The following is a 19,058-nucleotide window of genomic DNA, read 5'->3' on the forward strand; positions in this document are numbered from 1 at the left end:
GCAAGTACATCATGGCAGCCCTGGATATTCGAGGGTAAATAATACCTGGTCATTGCTCTCAAGCAGTTCATCAGCCAGGGAGACCAATGGAAAAGAGCAACGTACGAGACAACATAGAGTGTGCTTGAATAAGAGATCTGGACAGGTACCAAGGGGCAGAGGCTGAGAAGGCTAGCTGGGTGAACTGGGGAGGTCTTCATCTTGAAGGAGGAGTGGAAATTTGCCAGACGTGAAACGTTAGGGCAGAGGTAGATAGGAAATCATGAAAGGGCACTCTAGGTTCAGGGAAGAGGTGAGACTTGTTGAGGCTGATGGTGAGGCTCTGTTGTGACAGGGAGTGACACAGGAGTGAGGTTGGGAAGGGAGAAGGTGGACAGATTGGGGAAAGCCTTGGGCATCATTCTAAGAAGACTATGGTCTCCCTACTCATAATGAGAAGGCATTGATGGGTTATAATCAGAAGAAAAATGTAAATGGAGCTATTCTAGTTTGCTAGCTGCCAGAACGCAATATACCAGAAATGGAACAGCTTTTAAAAGGGGGAATTTATTAAGTTGAGAGTTTACAGTTCTAACACCATGAAAATGTCCCAATTAAAGCAAGTCTATAATGATGTCCAAATTAAGGCATCAAAATAAGTTACCTTTATTCAAGAAAGGCTGATGAAGTTCAGGGTTTCTCTCTCAACTGTAAAGGCACATGGCAAACATGGCGACATCTGCTAGCTTTCTCTCCAGGCTTCTTGTTTCATGAAGCTCTCCCGGGGGTATTTTCTTTCTTCCTCTCCAAAGGCCTCTAGTTGCATGGACTCTGTGTCTTGTGGCTCTCCTGGTTCTTATGGTTCTGAAACTTTCCCCAAAATGTTTCCTCTTTAAAGGATTCTAGCAAACTAATTAAGACCCACCTGCTTGGAGTCACAGCTCCCTCTAAGCAAAGGTTAATACCCACAATTAGGTGCATCTCATCTCCTTGGAGATAATCTAATAAAAAGATCCCAAACTGCATTATTGAATAGGGATTAAAAGAAATGGTTGCTTCCACAAGATAAATTAGAATTAAAACATGGCTTTTCTAGGGTACATAATCCTTTCAAATGGGCATAGGAACCACAGTACCAGAGGATTCCTTTAATAAAATGTGATAACCATTTACTGAATGTCCCTGTGGTCAGGTCTGGGTCCATATCAGTGGACAAAGTGGACAACGCTGATGCCCTCACAGAGCTCACAGATAGTGGGACAGGCAAACAAGTGGCCAGGTAGGGGCTATGATGGAGAAGTTCAGATTCTCCTAGGGGCATGTTTGAGGGACATTTAACTAAATCCTGGAAGATGAGGTGCTTCCCAAAGGAAGCATCTCTTCTGAGGCCTGGAGAATTGGTAGAAGTTGTCCATGTCAGATATAGGGAAGAAAAGAGCTCTAAGTAGGTAGAATTGAATAACACTGTCATAGTGAGGGATTTTAACTGTGTGCCAGGCACCACTGAGTTGGTTCCCAGTCTTCATGACCTATGTTATCCCCTCCTTTAGAGTGTCCACTGGACCTAGTGATACTTCTAAGGAATATAATATGAAAAAAGTGATGAGGCATCACGTCTGAGATTAAATTACAAGAAGACTTTGTCCTCCATCTGTCTCTCTCTCTCTCTCTTTCACCTACTTGCTCTGATGGAAGCCAGCTGCTATATTGTGAGCTTCCCTGTGGAGAGGCCCACATAGCAAGGAACCAAGAGAAGTCTCCTGCCAATAGCCAGTTGAGTGAGCTGAGAAGCAGATGCTTTCCCAGTTGAGCCTTCAGATAAAACAGCAGCCCCAGCCAACACCTTAATTGTAGGTTTGTGAAAGACCCTGAGGCAGAGGCTCCCAGCTAAGTGCCATCTGGATTCCCGAGTCACAGAAACTGTGATATAATAAAAGTTGGTTGTTTGGAGTTGCTAAGTTATAGGGCAATTTGTTATGCAGCAATAGATAACTAATACAAACTATACAGTGGAAAAAACCACAAATCAGTAAATTATTCTTCATCCTTATAGTTCTCCATTCTCCCTGCAATGGGGGAAGAGTTGCTGTAAAGAGAGAGAAAAGATCTTCTCCTTCAATTCTGCCACTCCTTTTATCTATGGCTACTGAATGCCACACCCTAGAGACAGGGTCTCAAGGCAGACCAGTCAGAAAGTGGTATCACCTGTTCTACAGCAAGCTGAGGAGCCTTACAGCAAAATGGGGTAAGGTTCAGCTCTCCTCTCCAGTGGGAAAGAAAGAGCCTAAGAGTCAGGAGAGAGAGAGAGAGGAAAGTGGACCCCATAAAACCAAGGATTCTCTCTTTGGTTTGTATATCAAGGCAAACTTAAGTGTTGGCTGATTTATTTATAACAAAAATGCAAATCCTTGAATTGTTTAATGGGGAAACCTTTATGCTAGGACCTAGCAGGTGGGAAACCAAGTACCATCGGGGGAATAAAAATGAAAATACATCAGAAAGAAGGGGCTCAAACTCCTACTGAACCTGGAGCCTTCAATTACTGTCTGCCTACCTGGAGACCCTATGGTCCACTGGGGTTTCATATCAGAGTTTTCCTCACCATCCCATGGACCCAGCCCTCCCCTAGGTACCTTGTCCAGAGAGTTATGTGGATTTCTTCAGTTTCTTGTACACAACTGGCAGGTGAAATCCATAATTCTGTCTATGAGGGATGAGCAAATATTAATATAAAATTAATGAAATATAGTTTGTGCTTAATTGAAGTTTTAAAAGGAGTCTTGAAGTCTGTAATAATGACCTTCAAATAGAAGAACAAAATAAGGGAATTCTGCTTGTGAGTCCCTTCCTGGGTTTCTGAATTCCAATCGCAGTTAAGAAGGGTCTCTATGCTCTTTCAGTGTTAAATAATTTCAAGGGAAATCATACAATCATTTCTGTTAAGGCTGCATAAGCTCACCAATAAGTCATAGAAACATCCTCTCATAGGAAACCATATTCCAATAAGTCATAGAAACATCCTCTCATAGGAAACCATATTCCTTATTACCGAATACAAATATTTTGTTAGGGACACAGACTCTTTCAAAACAAGAGATCCAGGCATGAAAATAAAGAATATACAATGTTCTTGATTCTGATAAGTTAGGGAACTGCTAATTTTGGTCAGGTCCTTTATTTGACAGATAAGGAAATGGATGGTGTGATGTCAAGGGACAGGTATTTTGTGGCAGAGCTGATTTCAAAACTCATGGATTTGTGTTCACCAATTGTTCTACTGCCCCACAGTCCCTCACCTTTCATGCAAAGGCCATCTTGTGGAGGAAAGGTTAAGTTTCTTAAATTTCTGGACAAAGGAAAGGAGTATGAAATAATGGCAGAAGTTATAGAGAGGAAAATCCTGTTCTGGGTAACAAAGCACTTATTTTTTATTTATTTATTTTTTCACATGGGCAGGCTCCGGGAATCGAACTCTGGTCTCTGGCATGGCAGGTGAAAACTCTACCTGGTGATCCATTGTGGCACTGTCCAATAAAGTGCTTTTCAACAACAGTTGAAGCTGTTCAGTCATGGAAGGTACTATTTTGGGACTGTGTGAAAAAATTAAAAGAGAAAAAAATGGTTGCTAGGTGTTTTATGTCATGCCAGGTAAGTCTTGTCTAATGCACCTTTCTGGGTTATCTGATTTTATAATGATCTGTGCCTTTCATGTTGGTTTGTTTTTAGCTATTTTAAAACTCTGTTAGTTGTAGAAAACTGACAGTAATGCAAATAATTTTCGTTCATAGACATGCAAAAGAACTTTGTCTGCTGGAGGTGATATTGGTTTCCCCCCAGTCCCAGAAGCCAGTTTTGCTTTTATTAACACTCATTTCGGCATTCTTGATTGCCTACATTTGTTTTACTTTTTGGATGCTCCTCTTAACAAGTCTTTAACACCTCACTGGTTCTCTCATTAATTAATGAATTAAATAAAATCCTTGATGTGTATTCATTTCATATTTGTATGAGAGTTATGAGTTTACTCTTTCAAAACCAATTTTTTTGTTTATCTTTAACAGATAGCCTTGACGTTCATCCCTAGATGTGTCAAGCAGAAGCTGAAAGGCCACCCTTGATTTCAGTATCATATATTAACAAAAATTTAAGAGAAGGTGGAATACGCTTTCCGGTTTACTCACCTTTTCCTTTTATGACCACCAGGGGGCGGTAAACCTTCCACTTAAAATCTCCGGGAGAGCCACTAGCAAACACAAGGAAAGGCACAGGATGAACCAGGGAGGAGTGCTGAGACCCCCAGGGTCATTTCAGACAATCCGATCTGCCCTGCAGGCTGTGTCTTTGGTCTTTGTGGAAGGAGATGAAGTCATTCTGAGCACGCACTAAAATTGCAGAAGAGGGAAAACTCCTGTTAGAATTTCGATAATATATAAAACCTTTAAACCTGAATGCATAGAGCAGATCCTTTTCCAGACTTACGACTTAAATATTCTGTCCGTCAGCCCCATTTATTGAACTCCGGCGCTGTGCAGGGTATGTCATTTGTTTCCAAGACGACAAATAAGGAAGGAGGAAGTGGGTAGGAGAAGAAAAAGAGGGAGGGGCAGTGCGAAGAACCTCCCACCTTTTCAGAAGGAACAATCTATCTGAACAAATCTACATCACATAGAAAATGAGAATGGCTTCAGCTTTCCAATAACAAACATCTCCTCTAAGCTTTGCCAACCACATTCACTTTTTCTCACACAGGCTTCGCAGCAACTACGAAGTGGAAACGAATTTATAGATATGGAAACGAATCCCCTAGAGAAACAGAGGCTGTCCCAAAGTTATACGCTTGCTAGTGGTAGGTTCTCACTTCAACATTGAGCTGCTGAAATTTTCCCTGAAGGGTCCCGATCATCAACAGCATAAAATCCAAATTCCTTGCCCCAGCCGGACTCATCCCCCCTCATTTCCAGCTAACTCCTCTCGGAACACATTCTTTCAGCTCCAGCCGCCCCTCGGGACTGCTCACATTCCGGCTTCCGTGCCTTCGCAATCGCTGTTCCCTTTACTTGGAATGCCCTTCCCCACGGAATCGGTTGCTGCCTCTTGGACAGCCTCAACACAATTTCCTGTCACCTATCGTAGCACAAGAGGGACCAGAGTTCGTTGTCTACAGCTATAAGTCTTTCGAGGGCCCAAGTAGTCGCTTAATGGCTATCACAGAGAAAGGGACAGGCTCAGTCACTCTTCCTCGGCCCTGAGGCAGGATCCCCAGTGCCCGGTCCCTCGCAGGGCCGAGTTAGGGCAGGAGGACAGAGACAGTCCCGGCAGCGGCGGCGGGGCGCGGGCCCTTTAAGGAGGAGCGCGGGGCGTGGCCCAGGTAAGGGGCGGAGCGGGTGGGCGGGTCCGGGCCGCGCGCCGGAGCCCGCCGGGGAGCCGGATTTGGAGCTCCAGGCGCCGGCGGGGGCCGAGGGCGGCGCGGCGGAGCCACCGGAGGCCTCGGACGCTCCTCCTAGCCGGCGGCAGCAGCTACCCGCCTCCGCCTCCGGCTCTCTCGGCCCGGCCCGGCCGCCACTTCCGGCCGCTCACCAGGGACGCGCTTACCTGGGACGCGCTCACCTGGGACGCGCTCACCTGGGACGCGCTCACCTGTCGCCGGGCTCCGGGGCACCAGGATGAAGGACCGGCTGGAGCAGCTCAAGGCCGTGAGTCCCGCTGCACCCGGAATCACGCGGGCTGGGGGCTGCTTGGGGTGGGGGTTGCCCGGGGTGTGCGGGGGAAGGGAGGCTTCCCTTTGCTCCCCAAATCGAGGGTGGAGTGGGGGGGCCGGTGCAAGTCCTGTCCTTGCCAAGCCCCGGCCGCCTCCCGCGCCCGTTCCGCACCCCTCCCTTTCTCTTGCTCCCTCCCCTCCCGTCCCGGGTCATGTGCCGGGTGATTCAACTCTAGGCAGCGATTTTCCTGAAAACCTCTGGCCCCCTCACCCTCCAAGGAGGACTCTTGTCAGCCTCGAGCTGGGACCTGCTGCGGGGTGCTGGGCCTGGCGGGGATCCCGCTGAGGTCAGGGGTTCCCCTCTCCACCTGCGCGCTGCTGACTGCACCCACCTGGGGCCGGCCTCCTTCTACCTTCCTTCTTGTTTCCCTCCCGCCGGGCGCGAGCCCGGTACCCTTTCCCCTAGGGAGCGGGAAGCTGTGCGGAACTCGTGGGTGACCTCCTTCATTCTCCGGCCATCTTTAATTACCAATTTAACCTGCCTCCCTTGGGGCAGCTGTGGTCAGACCAAAGGATTTTAAAGTAGACCATCTCCAGCCCAGTTGCAAGAAAGATGTAAAACCTTAGGCTGCTTACCCCCTTTTTGTGCCTCTGTTTCCTTGCTTGTCTAATGGGGTTATCATACCCTAGAGTTTTGTTATGAGAATGAAGCTATGTGATGAGACTCCATATAGAGAAGTGATAATGCATGGGTTTGTGAATTACATATTCCCTGACTCATTCAGTAAATAATTATCGAGTGCCTTGACAGGCTCTCCCGCAATGGAACTCAAACTCCATCTACTTGGGAGTTTCTTAGAAATGCAGAAGCTCAAGCCCAACCTATACCTTCAGAACCAGAATCCACATAATTCACTAATCTCCTTGGGTGACGCATGAGCACATTCAAGTTTGGGAAACACTGGACTGGATATTGGAGAGAACTGGGGTTTCATCCTAGCTCTATTGCTGACTTGCTCTCCCTTAACCTCTGAGTCTGAAGTTTCCTCATCTGTAAAATGGGTATTTGTGAAACCACCTACAGCGAGCGCCCTTTGTACAGTGCACATAGGACTTAATAAGTGGTAAATATTACGCTAATAACTAAAAGCTCTTTGAAAAATTATAGATCTCATACAAGTGCTGGGAACCATTGGGTTGCTCTACAATTGTGTCATTCTTCCCCTTTGTCTTGGATAAGACCTTCATGACCGTTTCTCCTTCCCTGGGTGGTGAGGCTGTAGAGAAGGTGAGGGAGCTGGGGAAGTGAGAGAAGCAAAAGGACAGTTGCTTCTCATGGGAGTGAGCCTCCCTGCCTCAACACTTGCTCTTTGTCCTCTGAGCCTTACAACATCCTGGGTACGTAGACAGGGCAGAATTTATTGTTCCTGTTTATAGATGAGCAGATGGGAGCTTGGCCTGGGTAGGTCATGCCTTAGCCTACAGAGCTGGTCAGGACACAACCAGGAGAGGAACTCCATCTCCTAACTCTCCCCACAGAGTTCTTTCTTCTGAAGCTTGCTGGCTGGGGAGACAGGATGCAGAGAAGAGCATTGGTTTTGAAGATCTTCCCGTATCAGCATGCCCAGCAATAAAAAAAAAACAAAAACAAACAAACAAAAAACAGTACGAAACTGAACAGCAGGCGGAGGTGGCTCCTTTCCTTTAGTGAGGAAATCCTTTTCCAGAGGAAGATACTTTACAATGCCTTTCAATAGCCCATTGTCCACAAATAGCAAAGAGTCTTAACTGAGCTTTGAGTTCCAAGTATAAATTCAATTTGCTGGGGAACCCAAACAAATCCCCTTCCCTCTCTGCACCTTAATCTTACCCTCTATAAAAACAGAGCTAATGGCCTGTTTCCTCACTTTACCTCGGGGATGTTGTGAAAGTGAGATTGTAAGTGGGTGCTGCTGTCATGGGATGGTTGTTCTGAAATCATGGTGGCTTCTCTAGTGTTTTGGAGCAGGAAGAGGCGTGGCAGTGGAGTGAAAGAAGATGGGGTTGCAGGTTTAAGGGGTTCTAACTGTGGCTCCCCCACTTAATAGCTGTGGTCTTTTGTATCACTTTACCTCCCTGTTTCTTGAGTCCTCCCTTGTAAAGTAAGGAATTTGTTGATCTCAGAAGCCTAGCAATATTCGTGTTTCCTATGAAGAATATTGTTCGGGTTTGTGTCGATTTGGGTGTCTAGGCCCCCTCTTCTCACCTCCTCCTCCTGCCCGCCCTCCCCCTCATTTTCCCCAATAGGAGAGAAATTACCCTCACTGCAATAAGATATGCCATCTTTCTTATCTGATTTCTGTTATCAACGAAAAGCATTTGTTAACCCCCATGAAATAAATTGCACATTGAGCAGCCTTTGCAATCTGTTTCTGCAGAGATCTTTCTAAACCCTCAGTGAAGGGAGGTACTAACTGCTTTCAGATAACTGGAGAGCTGCCATGTGCTGTCATGAGATTAACTTTGCTTTGTGTAGATACAAGGAGAAGATGTGGGGTTGATGGTTTAAAAACAGAACTCAGTGTCAAAAAGCACTTTTGAGTAGTTGGAGCTGCTTCCCGTAGGGCCAGTTTGCTGAAGAGGTAGTGAGTCCCTCAGCATGGGAGAAAGACAAGGAACTTATTGGGTTGTTAGATTTTGAAGGAATTTGAGCATCTCTTTAGTGGAGGGGTGGACTAGGAGATTTAAGACTTCCCTCAACTCTTAAAATCTGAGGTTCTATAAAGTGCATCATTGTTTGTGACTCTGTCCTAAGCACTGTAAAAACACAAGTTTCTGGAATCCAGTAGGATTTAGGGCTTGGAGGTACAGCTGTAAAATATGGACTATCATACCTTACTCTTAGGGCCATTCTAGGGGTCGTAGTGGAAAATTCATGACAATTGCTTACCACTACAGGGAGGTTCAGTAAATGTGACTTTGAACTTGGCCCCTTGGCAGTCATGTCCATGCTGAGGATATAGTCACAAGACCTACTTAACTTATCTTGTGCTCTGTCCTCCTGGAAAACTTCTTCAGCAGTCTTCTTCAGTGATGTAGGACAGACTTACCAGGAATGTGTATTGCTTGCACCAGCCTATGTCGGGAGGAGATTCTTGTTAATTCTCCTCACTGGCTGAACTTTGGATCCACTGAGTCCAGACAATTCCTGATCCAGCGTCCTTTTGCCTGGCTCTTTTTTTTAGTCAGCAAGGATTTACTGAATACCTATAGTGCCCTAAGCTTTGCGATAGGTGCTGGGATGTAGTGGTAAACTACTCAAGGAGTTCATGGTCAGTCATGGTCAGTAGAGAGACCCACAGGTATGCTGTGGTCCTTATGATGGAGACAACCATGGAAAGATCCAGTCTGCTGGCTTTGAGGAGATGAGGACAGGGCATTGAGGAGGCACCTGCCAGAAGTGATGCTTCAGTTCGGTCCTTCTTCAAGTCCCTGTTAAGATTCAAGTCTAATCTCTTCAGGTGCATGTATTCTTTCCTAAGACAAAAGGCAGAGATCCTGGAATTTCTCACCCACCTTCTGATCAATGAATGTGTCAGTCTACGTTACCTAAGAACATATAGAATGTGTAGGGGGCCTCACCAGAGATGCGTGAGTATGGCATCTACCACCCTGCTAGTCATTGTGCTAGGCAGAATTATTATCCAAAGTCCTGATCTTAAATAGTCCATAAAAAACAAACAAACAAAAAAATGTATTTCACAAATAAAAAAAGACCCAAACTCAAAGGTAGGTACATAAAGATAATGGAGAAACAGGCGATGTATGAACCTCCTTGGAGATCGATCTACAGAAGACTAGAAGTGACTTGGACATTCTGGTTCCTGGAAGGCCAGTGGCAATAGGAATACACTAACAGCGTCAACCAACAGGGACTCTTAAAAGTCAGTCTTCTCTTTGACACTCTGTACTATGCTGTGTCTCATTGCTTCCTAAAAACCTTGTCCTTATCCTGCTTCTCTATCTGAAGTTCCAGGATCTCTGTGGGATCAGGGTTCCTCGGGGGTTGATTATGCTATAAACCCACTGGAAATGTGGACTTGTACTTCCCCTTTAATGCTTAATTAATCTAGTCAATAAATATCTGTTGGGCCTCTACTATGTGCCTGCTATTTTAAATTATAACCAACTCTTTATCTTCACACATATACACTCCATACCTGGTGTACAGTCAGTGGCACACCATATCATCACGTAATTGTGTATTCGTCACCATGATCATTTTTTAAGAAGATTTGCATCGCCCTATAAAAAGAAATAAAAAACAAGCAAAAAAACTCATACATGCCACAACCCTCAACCCTTCCTCTCACCACTAGTATTTCCATCTACCCAATTTATTCTACTCTTTGTCCCCCCTATTATTTATTTATTTATTTTTTATTCATACCTTTTCACTCATCTTTCCATACCCTGGATAAAATGAGCATCAGACACAAGGTTTTCACAATCACATGGTCACATTGTAAAAATTATATCTTTGTACAATCATCTTTAAGAATCAAGGTTACTGGAACACAGCTCAAGAGTTTCAGGTACTTCTCTCCCGCAACTCCAATATACTATAAATTAAAAAGGGATAGCTATATAATGCATCCTTGTTTTGCGTGTTAACATTTCTTACTGGTCAGTGATTCCTTCCTCATCTCCTCTCTGTAACTGGAAGGATTTATTTCCTGAGAGAGCTGTTTTGCTCTGAGCAGACAGGAAGCAGAGCCAAGATGAGAGTGATGGGGATTGAGTAGGGATTACAGCTTCATCAGCCAGAGGCTAGAAGAGAAAATGCTTGGTTGAGAGAAAGGGATTAATTTTATTTTTAGTCCAATGAGTGTGGGGGAGGCTGGGGACTAGCTGTTAGAGAGAATATTGTTCATGCCATACTCATCCTTTCTCCCTTTTACGGCTCCCTCCCCCTTTTGCAAATATTCCTACCTGTCTCCCAAAACTGTCTTTCTAGGCAGTGTGCCCTAATAGCAACCTAGAATATTCTCTCTCCATTCCAGCAGCCCTCAGACACTGTACTTTCCTTTGCATTGAAACATGTTTCTTCTGTTAAGTCAGTGGGTTTTTGAAATCACCTTGCATTTTTTTTTCTTATGTATTGGACTCTTTGACCCTTATGTCCTGTTGTTGTTAACATAGATGTTTTTATTTTACTTATTACCACATCAACAGCGATAACAATGATCATTTATTGAGCAACTACTTAGTATTGGAAAGAGCTTGTGTTAGATGTCTTGCATACTTAGTCTAATCTTCTCAACCCTGCAAGGCAAGGTGGTGTTAAATATTATCACCATTTTACAGGTGAGGGAATTGAGGGTCAGATTTGACCAAGATCCCCCAGTTGGGAAGTGGTAGGATCAAGAATTGAACATCTGTCTGGCTTCTTTGTGGCACCTTACAATGTATTTGGCCATCTGCCCGGCTATATTGTTTGTCTCTTGATTAAAGGGCAGATATGATGTTCCTCTGGGACCCTAGAGCTTTGCAGTCTGCGTGCTGGGTATCTATTAAACATTTATCTGCTGACTGATCAACAACCGCTTGCCCTTACTCATCATTATGACTTAGGCTTTGCCTGTTCCATCCCCTGTGGCTTGTGAAAATTTACCTGCCTAGAGGAGAACATTTACTCAGGGAATCCCTACATTTACTAATGAGGCCAGAGGTCACTAGTTTCATCCTCAAGGATAGATGAGTTCCAAGGCTGCTAACTACAGCTAAATCCTCAGCCAAAGACCTTATGGGAGGGTTGCCTCTGTTCAGAAAGGTAATGAAGGACAAGTTATGATACTGAAGTTAAAATCTACCTACCCATTCTTGCAAAATCCTACTCATCCCTTATAGCTTTGTTCCTGTATTATCACCTCAGGGAAGCTTCCAGATCCCAGGCAGATAGCATTGACTGCACCTTGGCTGGGGCTCCTGCAAACTCTCTATTTTCGTTGATACATGAAAGAAGTCACATAGTGTTGTAATTTCATAAGCCACCTCTTCCTTGAGGTCTGCTGAGTTGTCTAGCACATACTGTGCGTGCTCCTTACCTCCTGTGCATCTTCACTTCCCACCCAAGCCTGGAGTGTTGTAAGCCATACTGTCCAGTGAATGAATGGGAATATTCTGCAGATGTATTTACCTGCTGAGTCTGTAGACTCAGAGGGAGCTTATTTCCACCCACCACTCTCTCATGGCCTTGGGCCATTTCCATGGCAACATCCCCCAGTCTGCCTGGAGACTGAGTGAAGTTCAGCCCCTACTTAAAGAGATTAGTTGAACCTTTACTGTCAGAGTATGTTTAGGTGTTGAGGTTAGGGCAGCTTTGACATGATGTCAGGTCATTTATTTTCAAATAAACTTCTAAGCATTTTGGAATAATTTTAGATTTACAGGAAAGTTGCAGAGCTGGTACAGAGAGATTGGGTATGCCCCTCACCCAGTTTTTCCTATGGTTAACATCTTAAATTACGATGCAACATTTGTCAAAATTGAGAAATTGACTTTAGTACATTCCTATTCACTAGACTCCATATGTTATTTGGATTTCACTAGTTTTTCCACAAATGTCTTTTTTGTTGTTGTTGTTCTAGGTTTCAAATCAGGATACTACATTACGTTGAATTGTGTGCTCTCCTTAGCCTCCTCTGTCCTGTGACAATTGCTTGGGCTTCTCTTGTTTTCCATGACCTTGTCAGTACAGCATCTGCTTTTTCCAGCGCTTTGGAGGCAAACAGTGCTGCCTGCTATAGGTGGCGGTGGGGATTCTGTGAAGAGGTATCGCTGTGTGATGGATGAGAACAAGGGCTTGGCATCCAGCTGCCCAGGGTTTCCTAGCTCAGGTACCCAGTATCTGTGTGGTCTTGGACAGGTGCTTGGCATACTTATGCTCTGGTTTTCTCAGCTGTAAGATAGAACGTGCCCTTCCCCCAGGCTGTTGTACAGATTAAATGCTTTAGTAAATAAGACACTTAGAAGAATAAAGTCTTCAGTGCATGTTGAGCACTCAAGCCACACTATTCATGATAACCATTATAAGTTAGGTGTTCTGGAAGGATGTAGAGGGAGGTGGCTTGTGGGACACAGCTTGAAAGTGGGGATAGAGGAGAAGGCTGGGAATGGGGTAGGGAGAACTCCTTGCTAGTTCCTTGTTCCCTCCTTTCTGTATCCTTGAGAACTAAATGTAAGGGAGTCAAGGGGCCATGAAGGCAGACAGGAAGAGGATAAGGAAGTTGGAAAGAGTTTGAAGAGGGCTGGGGCAGAGGAGGAAGGGCTAAAGGGGACCTGAGCTCTCCAGGAGGAAGCAGAAGGTATTCCTTGACTCTCCCTGATTGGCTCCTGGGATGAGAGAGGAAGCAGCTAGCAGGTGTGGTGATGTCACCCTGAAAGGCCTTCCTGCCGGAGTCTTCTGTGAACCCACTCAGCCCTCAGAAATAGCCCGAGGAGTCCTCTGAGAAAATTCTCTAATAACCTTCCATCTTCCCAGGCTCTACCTCGTATTCAGGTGAGGTGAGGCATCTGGTCTTCTCCTGCGTGTATAGTTCCTTGTACTAAATGCTATCATCACTCACCGAGGGTGGTGTAATCAGCTGTTGCCTGTCTCTCTCCTGTGTGATTCGGGGAGTTCCTGGAGAGAAGGGGTGCTAAGTTTTGTCTGTGTATCTCCAGCATCTGTATTATTGCTTGGCAGATATCTCCAGCACCTGTATTATTGCTTGGCAAATAATAGATGTTGAATAGATGCTGTTGAGTGAACACCTGAGTGAGTGCATGAATGCATTCTGTTACTCTGGATGGGTTCTTGTAGTCACAAGGAGAATGTTGTGGGCGTGATGCTGGTTAGAGATCAGAGATTCCTTTCTAAGGAACGTAATAAGCATATTGGGCTAAGCAGGAGTCCAATGCTGGTTTTGTTCCTAATTAGCTGTTAATAAGGCTGTTCTGAATGAATTCACCTCCCTAACCACAGATTCCTCATCTGTATAGATAAAACATCTATTGGGAAGACCTTTTCTTTTTTCCTCTTCCCACTGACTGCTCCTTCTCTAGACCTAGCTCTGGTCTAGATAAGTAAAAGCAGGTAGGAGTTAACATGGCATGTAGTGATGAAACGCCGAAGATTTTCATATCCAACCAACAGAATGCAAATTCTCTTCAAACACACATAGAAGATTAAGAAATATTGGCCATGCATTAGGATTTAAGGAAAATACCAAATTCCACAAAATATGAGTTGTGTAGCCCACGTTCCCCGACAATGATATAATAAAGTTAGAAATTAGCAGTACAATAATAGTCTTCTCCAACTTTATCCACTTTGAAAATTCAAAAATAGCCTTCTGAATAACTTTTGGGTTAAAGAGAAATAAAAACGGAAATGACGAACTGTTTAGAATGAATGATAGTGATAATAATAAATATCAAAACTTGTGAGAATGTAGCTAAAGCAGAATTCGGAGGGAATTTTATTTCTTTAAATGCACATAGTGGAAAATGGCAGATTTGAAATACATGAACTAAATTATAATGACCACCTGAAATTCAGTTCCCCCGCAGAAAATTTCTTGTCATTAGATAATGTCAAACTTCTTAGAATAGGCATTAGATTTGCTTCTTTAGTAGAAACTCTCGTTAGTGAAATAAGTCCCTGATTCTCTACTGTAGAAAACATGACCTTGGGCATTTAATATGTGCCTAGCACTATTCTAAGATTACTTGTATTAATTGGCTTAATCCTCCCACAATTTTATGAGCAGATTAATCTTGTCATGTTACAAATGAGGAAACTGAGGCACAGAGCCGTTAGGTAACTTAAGACCACACAGCTAGCAAGTGGCAGAGCTGAGTTTTCAGCAGAGGCATTCAGAAACATCTCTGTTTCCCTACGAACGTGCACATCCATAGCATTATAAGCACGGATATCTTATTCATTTACAATTAGGTGAAATCAAATTTGCTTTTTGGCATTACAGCATCGCAGGAAATAGGTGATGGTATGTTACCGAGCCAGAGTGGTAGAGTGCAGAGGGGACGAGCAGGGGCCCTGAGCTCCCCCAGACCTGGGTTCCACACCTAACTCTGTCATGTATTAGCTGCATGATTTTGGAAGAATTATTTAGCCTAATTAAGCAAGATGGTTACCTCATATGTCAATGAGGAAAATAAAGTATGTCGGTCTAGGGTTGATGTGAGAGTGAAATGTTACTATATTTGAAAACACGAGTGCTCTGGCAACAAAGTATATACAGAGTTCCTATCTAGCACTCTTGTTGAATCAGAGCTTGTCCTCTTGTCCTCTGACTTGCTGGCCTGGGGGTAATCTGGTAATGAGTCTATTCCTCAGTATCTTCACCTTTCAAATAGGGCTCATTCTTACCTCGAATTGTTCAGCTAAAGCAATATCTTGAAAGTAAAAGTACGAGGCTCAACTAAGGTATCATTATCCGTCTATTTCCTCTTGATTCATCTGAGGCAGGTGTTGGGGAAGATGCAATTCAGTGAAAAACAGAAGTGATCCCTCTGGGAGGAGGTCATGGGAAGAGAATACCCAGTGTGGGAGGGAAAACTAGGCATGGGTGAAGGGTCACCTGACTCTTTCAATGGGGAACAGAGAGCACTGAGTGCCTATTGAGAGCTGACACGCTTACTCAGAATTTCTGGCTCTTTCAGTCAAAGAAGAGGGACTGGAAAAACCAGCTGTTGGGCAGTGTGTGCATGGGTGTGTGCATGTGAGTTTGGAATCTCTGTAACAGGTGGTGTCTGTCTTTGAGAGTCCCACAGACCCTCAAACCAGAGGGAGGCAGGTGGGGGACCCAAAAAAACAGATGTCATTGTCTCTGAGCCAGACTTATCGAGAGAAAAATCTGGGTTTATAAGGTAAAGTCTGAGCCTCTGGAGGGAAGAGCTGTTTCCATGTGAAGAGGAGAAGCCACAAGAATTTGTGTTCACTGCTTGTTCCAGAAGGGCTCCTGCCCCTGCCAGCCCACAATCCTTCAACACCCGACTGTGGGAAGTAAGGACCAGCTGTCTCTTCCTGGTCCAGGCTGTGCAGGGGCTTTCGTCTCTGTTATTATTTGCTCACCTGGAAATCCTTTCCTGGTAGCTCTGATCCTTCTCTTCTGACCAGGGTGCCTCATGTACCTCTAGGGTCTGGCATGGTGGCAGGGAAAGAGTCAGCTGGTAAAAGGTGTCTTCTTTATTTAGGATAACTTCCTTTCTCTTTTTTCGCCTCTTGCTTCTGTCTTGCTGCTCTCATGTGTAATCACCCTTAAGGAAATGCCGATGATTTAAGTTGGAAAGGAGAAAGGGGACTCTTTTCTCAGAAGGCATCCATTCATCTACTTTAGTGGTTTTTCAGTTTCCTAGTTCAGTGGTTTTCCAACTTTCAGTGTCTTTTTTCTGACAACAGAATTTTTTTTCTTAAAATGAAATCTTATATACAACCCAATGTATAAGGCAGAAAAAAGAGCTAAGCAGATTGCTATCTGCTTGGATCCCCCATGACCCCCCTCCACCACTCGGCTCCCCTCAGTGGTTTCTGAGGCACATTCGAATTATCTGGAGGTTCAACAAAGCTGTACTGAAAAGCTAAGCTTCTTACTTTGAGAGAAAACCAAGGCTTAACAGTGACAAGTGTCGTTGCCGAGTCCCACAGCCCTCTCTCCCAGCAAGGTACCTTCTGCAGGGCCATCTGTTGCTCCCGTGGACCCCTGACCATCTCTCGGTGATAGGCTGCCTTGCAGCAGGCTACAGTGGAATAGGCAAAGGCTTAGAACACACAACCTAAGCTTGAGCCCTGGCTCTGCAGATCAGTAGCCTGGAGACCTTGAATAGCCTTATGACTTCCCTTAACTGCAGATTTCTCAATGACAAATTTTAGATGGGCATCACTGACGTGTACATAAGCCACTAGAGTGCTGAGGTTGCCTGGATAGCACCTAGGAGGGGCTCTGTGGGTGCCAAATATTTTCATTAATTAATTGAGCTAATGAAGAAGGACCTGCAATCAATAGACGAAGGATGCTAGAGAGGCAGTTGAGAGAAAGGCCATTAAGTCTTGAGAATGAGCAGAAACTGCAGGTGAAGTTGCTTGAGGTTGAGTTCTGGGCCCCTGTGTACTTTCTACTCTCTGTCCAGAGAGGAGATTGTAGTTTTGGCTGTCCTAGCAAATTTGGGGCATATTCGGGGGTTGGGAGGAAATGGGTCCCAGGTTCTTGCTTGGGGCTGCCTGAGTCACTGGAGATATCAGTATCTCTTGGCGGGAGCTGGAGGTTTGAGATGGGGGAGCTGGGGAGGGGAGGAAGTAGGCAGCTGGGTTCCTGGGTCTTATATACGTTTTTATTGTGGCTAATATTGCAGTGACTGCAATGTTCTTATTACCACATGACTTGATTCTTTGATAAAGATGCTGAAGTTCTTTTCATGGCTGTGCTCAATCCTGTGGGCTGGGGCTCTGTGTGCTTTTTTTGCACTTGGAGATCCCTGATACCTCTTAGCCTGTAGGAGCACCCTGTGTGTCAGAAACAAAGGGACCCTTGCCCTGGCATCTAGTAGATCCCATTCTGCAGAGAATCCTGGTGTTAGCTTCAGTTTCATCTGACCCCAGATATATCACGTCATAATGGCCTCTTCCTTGAACTTTACGATCCGGGACAACTTTACTTGTTGTTCTCATTGCTATTATTGATGCTTTTATTTTATAGTTTTGCAAGCAGCAGGCTACAGTGGGAAAAATTCTGCAGGGGACATTGGGAATCAGGAAACCTGGTTTCCATTTCTATCCATGTCAGTAACTCATTGTCTGGTCTCTTGGGCTTTGTCTTCCCATGATGATGGAAGCTGTAAGGTTGTGTTCACCTCTAAAATTCGTGTGTCTCTTTTTTTTTTTTTTTCCTCCCCCTTTCCCCTTTAAAGATACTTCAGTCCAGGTTAGAGCTATAGAGATAAGGCAACTTGGCTAGATCTCATGCACAGTAACTTTGTTGAGTTCTTAATGGCATGCTCTACATGACACAAGGAACTTTAAAATATTACCTTATTTAATCCTCCAACCCTGGTAGGTGCTATTATTCCTATTTTACAGAGGAGGAAGTTGAGACCTGGAGATGTTAACTCATCTGTTTAAGGCTCAGAGACATCCATGATGGAGCCTGATAGAATCTGGTCATCTTGAAGCTGTGGAACTGATCGTATCAATTTAGCCTTTGATGTGAGGATGTTCTTTCCTGTGGAGGGGGAGGATTTGCAGAGTAGACTATGGTTTTTTGGATCCATATCAGTTTCAATTTGTTAAACCTGCTGGAATGCAATATATAAGAAATGGATTGGCTTTTTTTTTTTTTTTAAATGGATGGGCTTTTACGAAGGGGATTTATTAGGTTATAAATTTATAGTTCTAAGGCCAATAAAATGTCCAAACGAAGGCATCAACAAGAGGATGGATACCTTCACTGAAGAAAGAGTGATGTCATCTGGGGTTCCTCTGTCACATGGGAAGACAGGTGGCTGACATCTGTTGGTTCTTCACTCTTGGGTTGCATTGCTTTCACTTCTGTTTCCAGTGGCTTTCTCTCTGAGTGTCTGTGAGTCCTTGCTTGCTTCTCTGGGGATGCTTCTCAGAGCTCTCTGTGTCCTGTAGGTCTCCTCTCCGTGTACCTGGGGCATCTCTCTCCTTCTGTGTCCTTCACTTGGCTTCATCTCTCTGATCCCTGTGTCAGCTCTGAGTTCTATCTTTTCTGTCTTTTATTTTCTTCATAGAGGACTCCAGTGCAGGACTAAAATCCACTTGAATTGGATGTCACATCTCCATGGAAACAATTCAATCAGAAGGTCCTACCCAACGATAGGTCTGCACCCACGGGAATGGATTAAAAGAACATAAGCTTTTCTGGGGTGCACAGCAGATTCAAACCAGCACAACATCTTTATAGCCAGGGAATGTGAAAACTGAAGGTTATTAGGCACTGCTGTGGGCCTGCTGTGCTGGAGGCTGTCTATAGGGGTTTCTTTTTTTATATGTTTATTGAGATATCTTCACATATTTACTTTCCATCCAGAGTATATAATCAGTGGCTCCCAGTATCATCACATAGTTGTGTATTCATCACCATGGTCATTTTTAGAACATTTACATCACTCCAGAAAAGAAATAAAAAGACAAAAGAAAAAACCAATACATCCCATACCCCTTATCCTTCTCTCTCATTACCACTAATATTGTAATCTACCCATTTTTTTAATCCCTCATCCCCATCATTTATTTATTTATTATTTATTTATTTATTTATTTATTTTACACATTTGCCTATATCCTGGATAAATATATAGGATTTATATATATATATAT

At 44.2% G+C, this 19,058-nt stretch overlaps 1 protein-coding gene and 1 long non-coding RNA gene across 4 annotated transcripts in view; one reads left to right on the plus strand and one right to left on the minus strand.

Moving 5' to 3' along the window:
- Positions 1-545: 545 nt before the first annotated feature.
- LOC143646784 (uncharacterized) lies at positions 546-4,559 on the minus strand. 2 transcript variants are annotated; one of them, XR_013157612.1, is made up of 4 exons: positions 4,459-4,559; positions 4,161-4,361; positions 2,613-2,683; positions 546-849 (listed from the first exon to the last, which is right to left on the minus strand). It is a non-coding gene; the product is annotated as an uncharacterized LOC143646784 (long non-coding RNA). The 2 variants fall into 2 exon arrangements; XR_013157611.1 differs by lacking the exons at positions 546-849; positions 2,613-2,683 and adding an exon at positions 2,738-3,569.
- Positions 4,560-5,431: 872 nt separating this feature from the next.
- The window catches only part of STX3 (syntaxin 3), a 42,445-nt gene continuing 28,818 nt past the window's right edge, over positions 5,432-19,058 (plus strand). For both annotated transcript variants that reach the window (XM_077116125.1, XM_077116126.1), the window contains exon 1: positions 5,432-5,672. In XM_077116125.1, the coding sequence (XP_076972240.1) occupies positions 5,643-5,672 (30 nt within the window). In that variant the 5' untranslated portion in view covers positions 5,432-5,642. The remainder of the gene's footprint in view (positions 5,673-19,058) is intronic.

This window comes from Tamandua tetradactyla, chromosome 9, assembly GCF_023851605.1.
Source record: "Tamandua tetradactyla isolate mTamTet1 chromosome 9, mTamTet1.pri, whole genome shotgun sequence".
Classification (NCBI taxonomy): domain Eukaryota; kingdom Metazoa; phylum Chordata; class Mammalia; order Pilosa; family Myrmecophagidae; genus Tamandua; species Tamandua tetradactyla.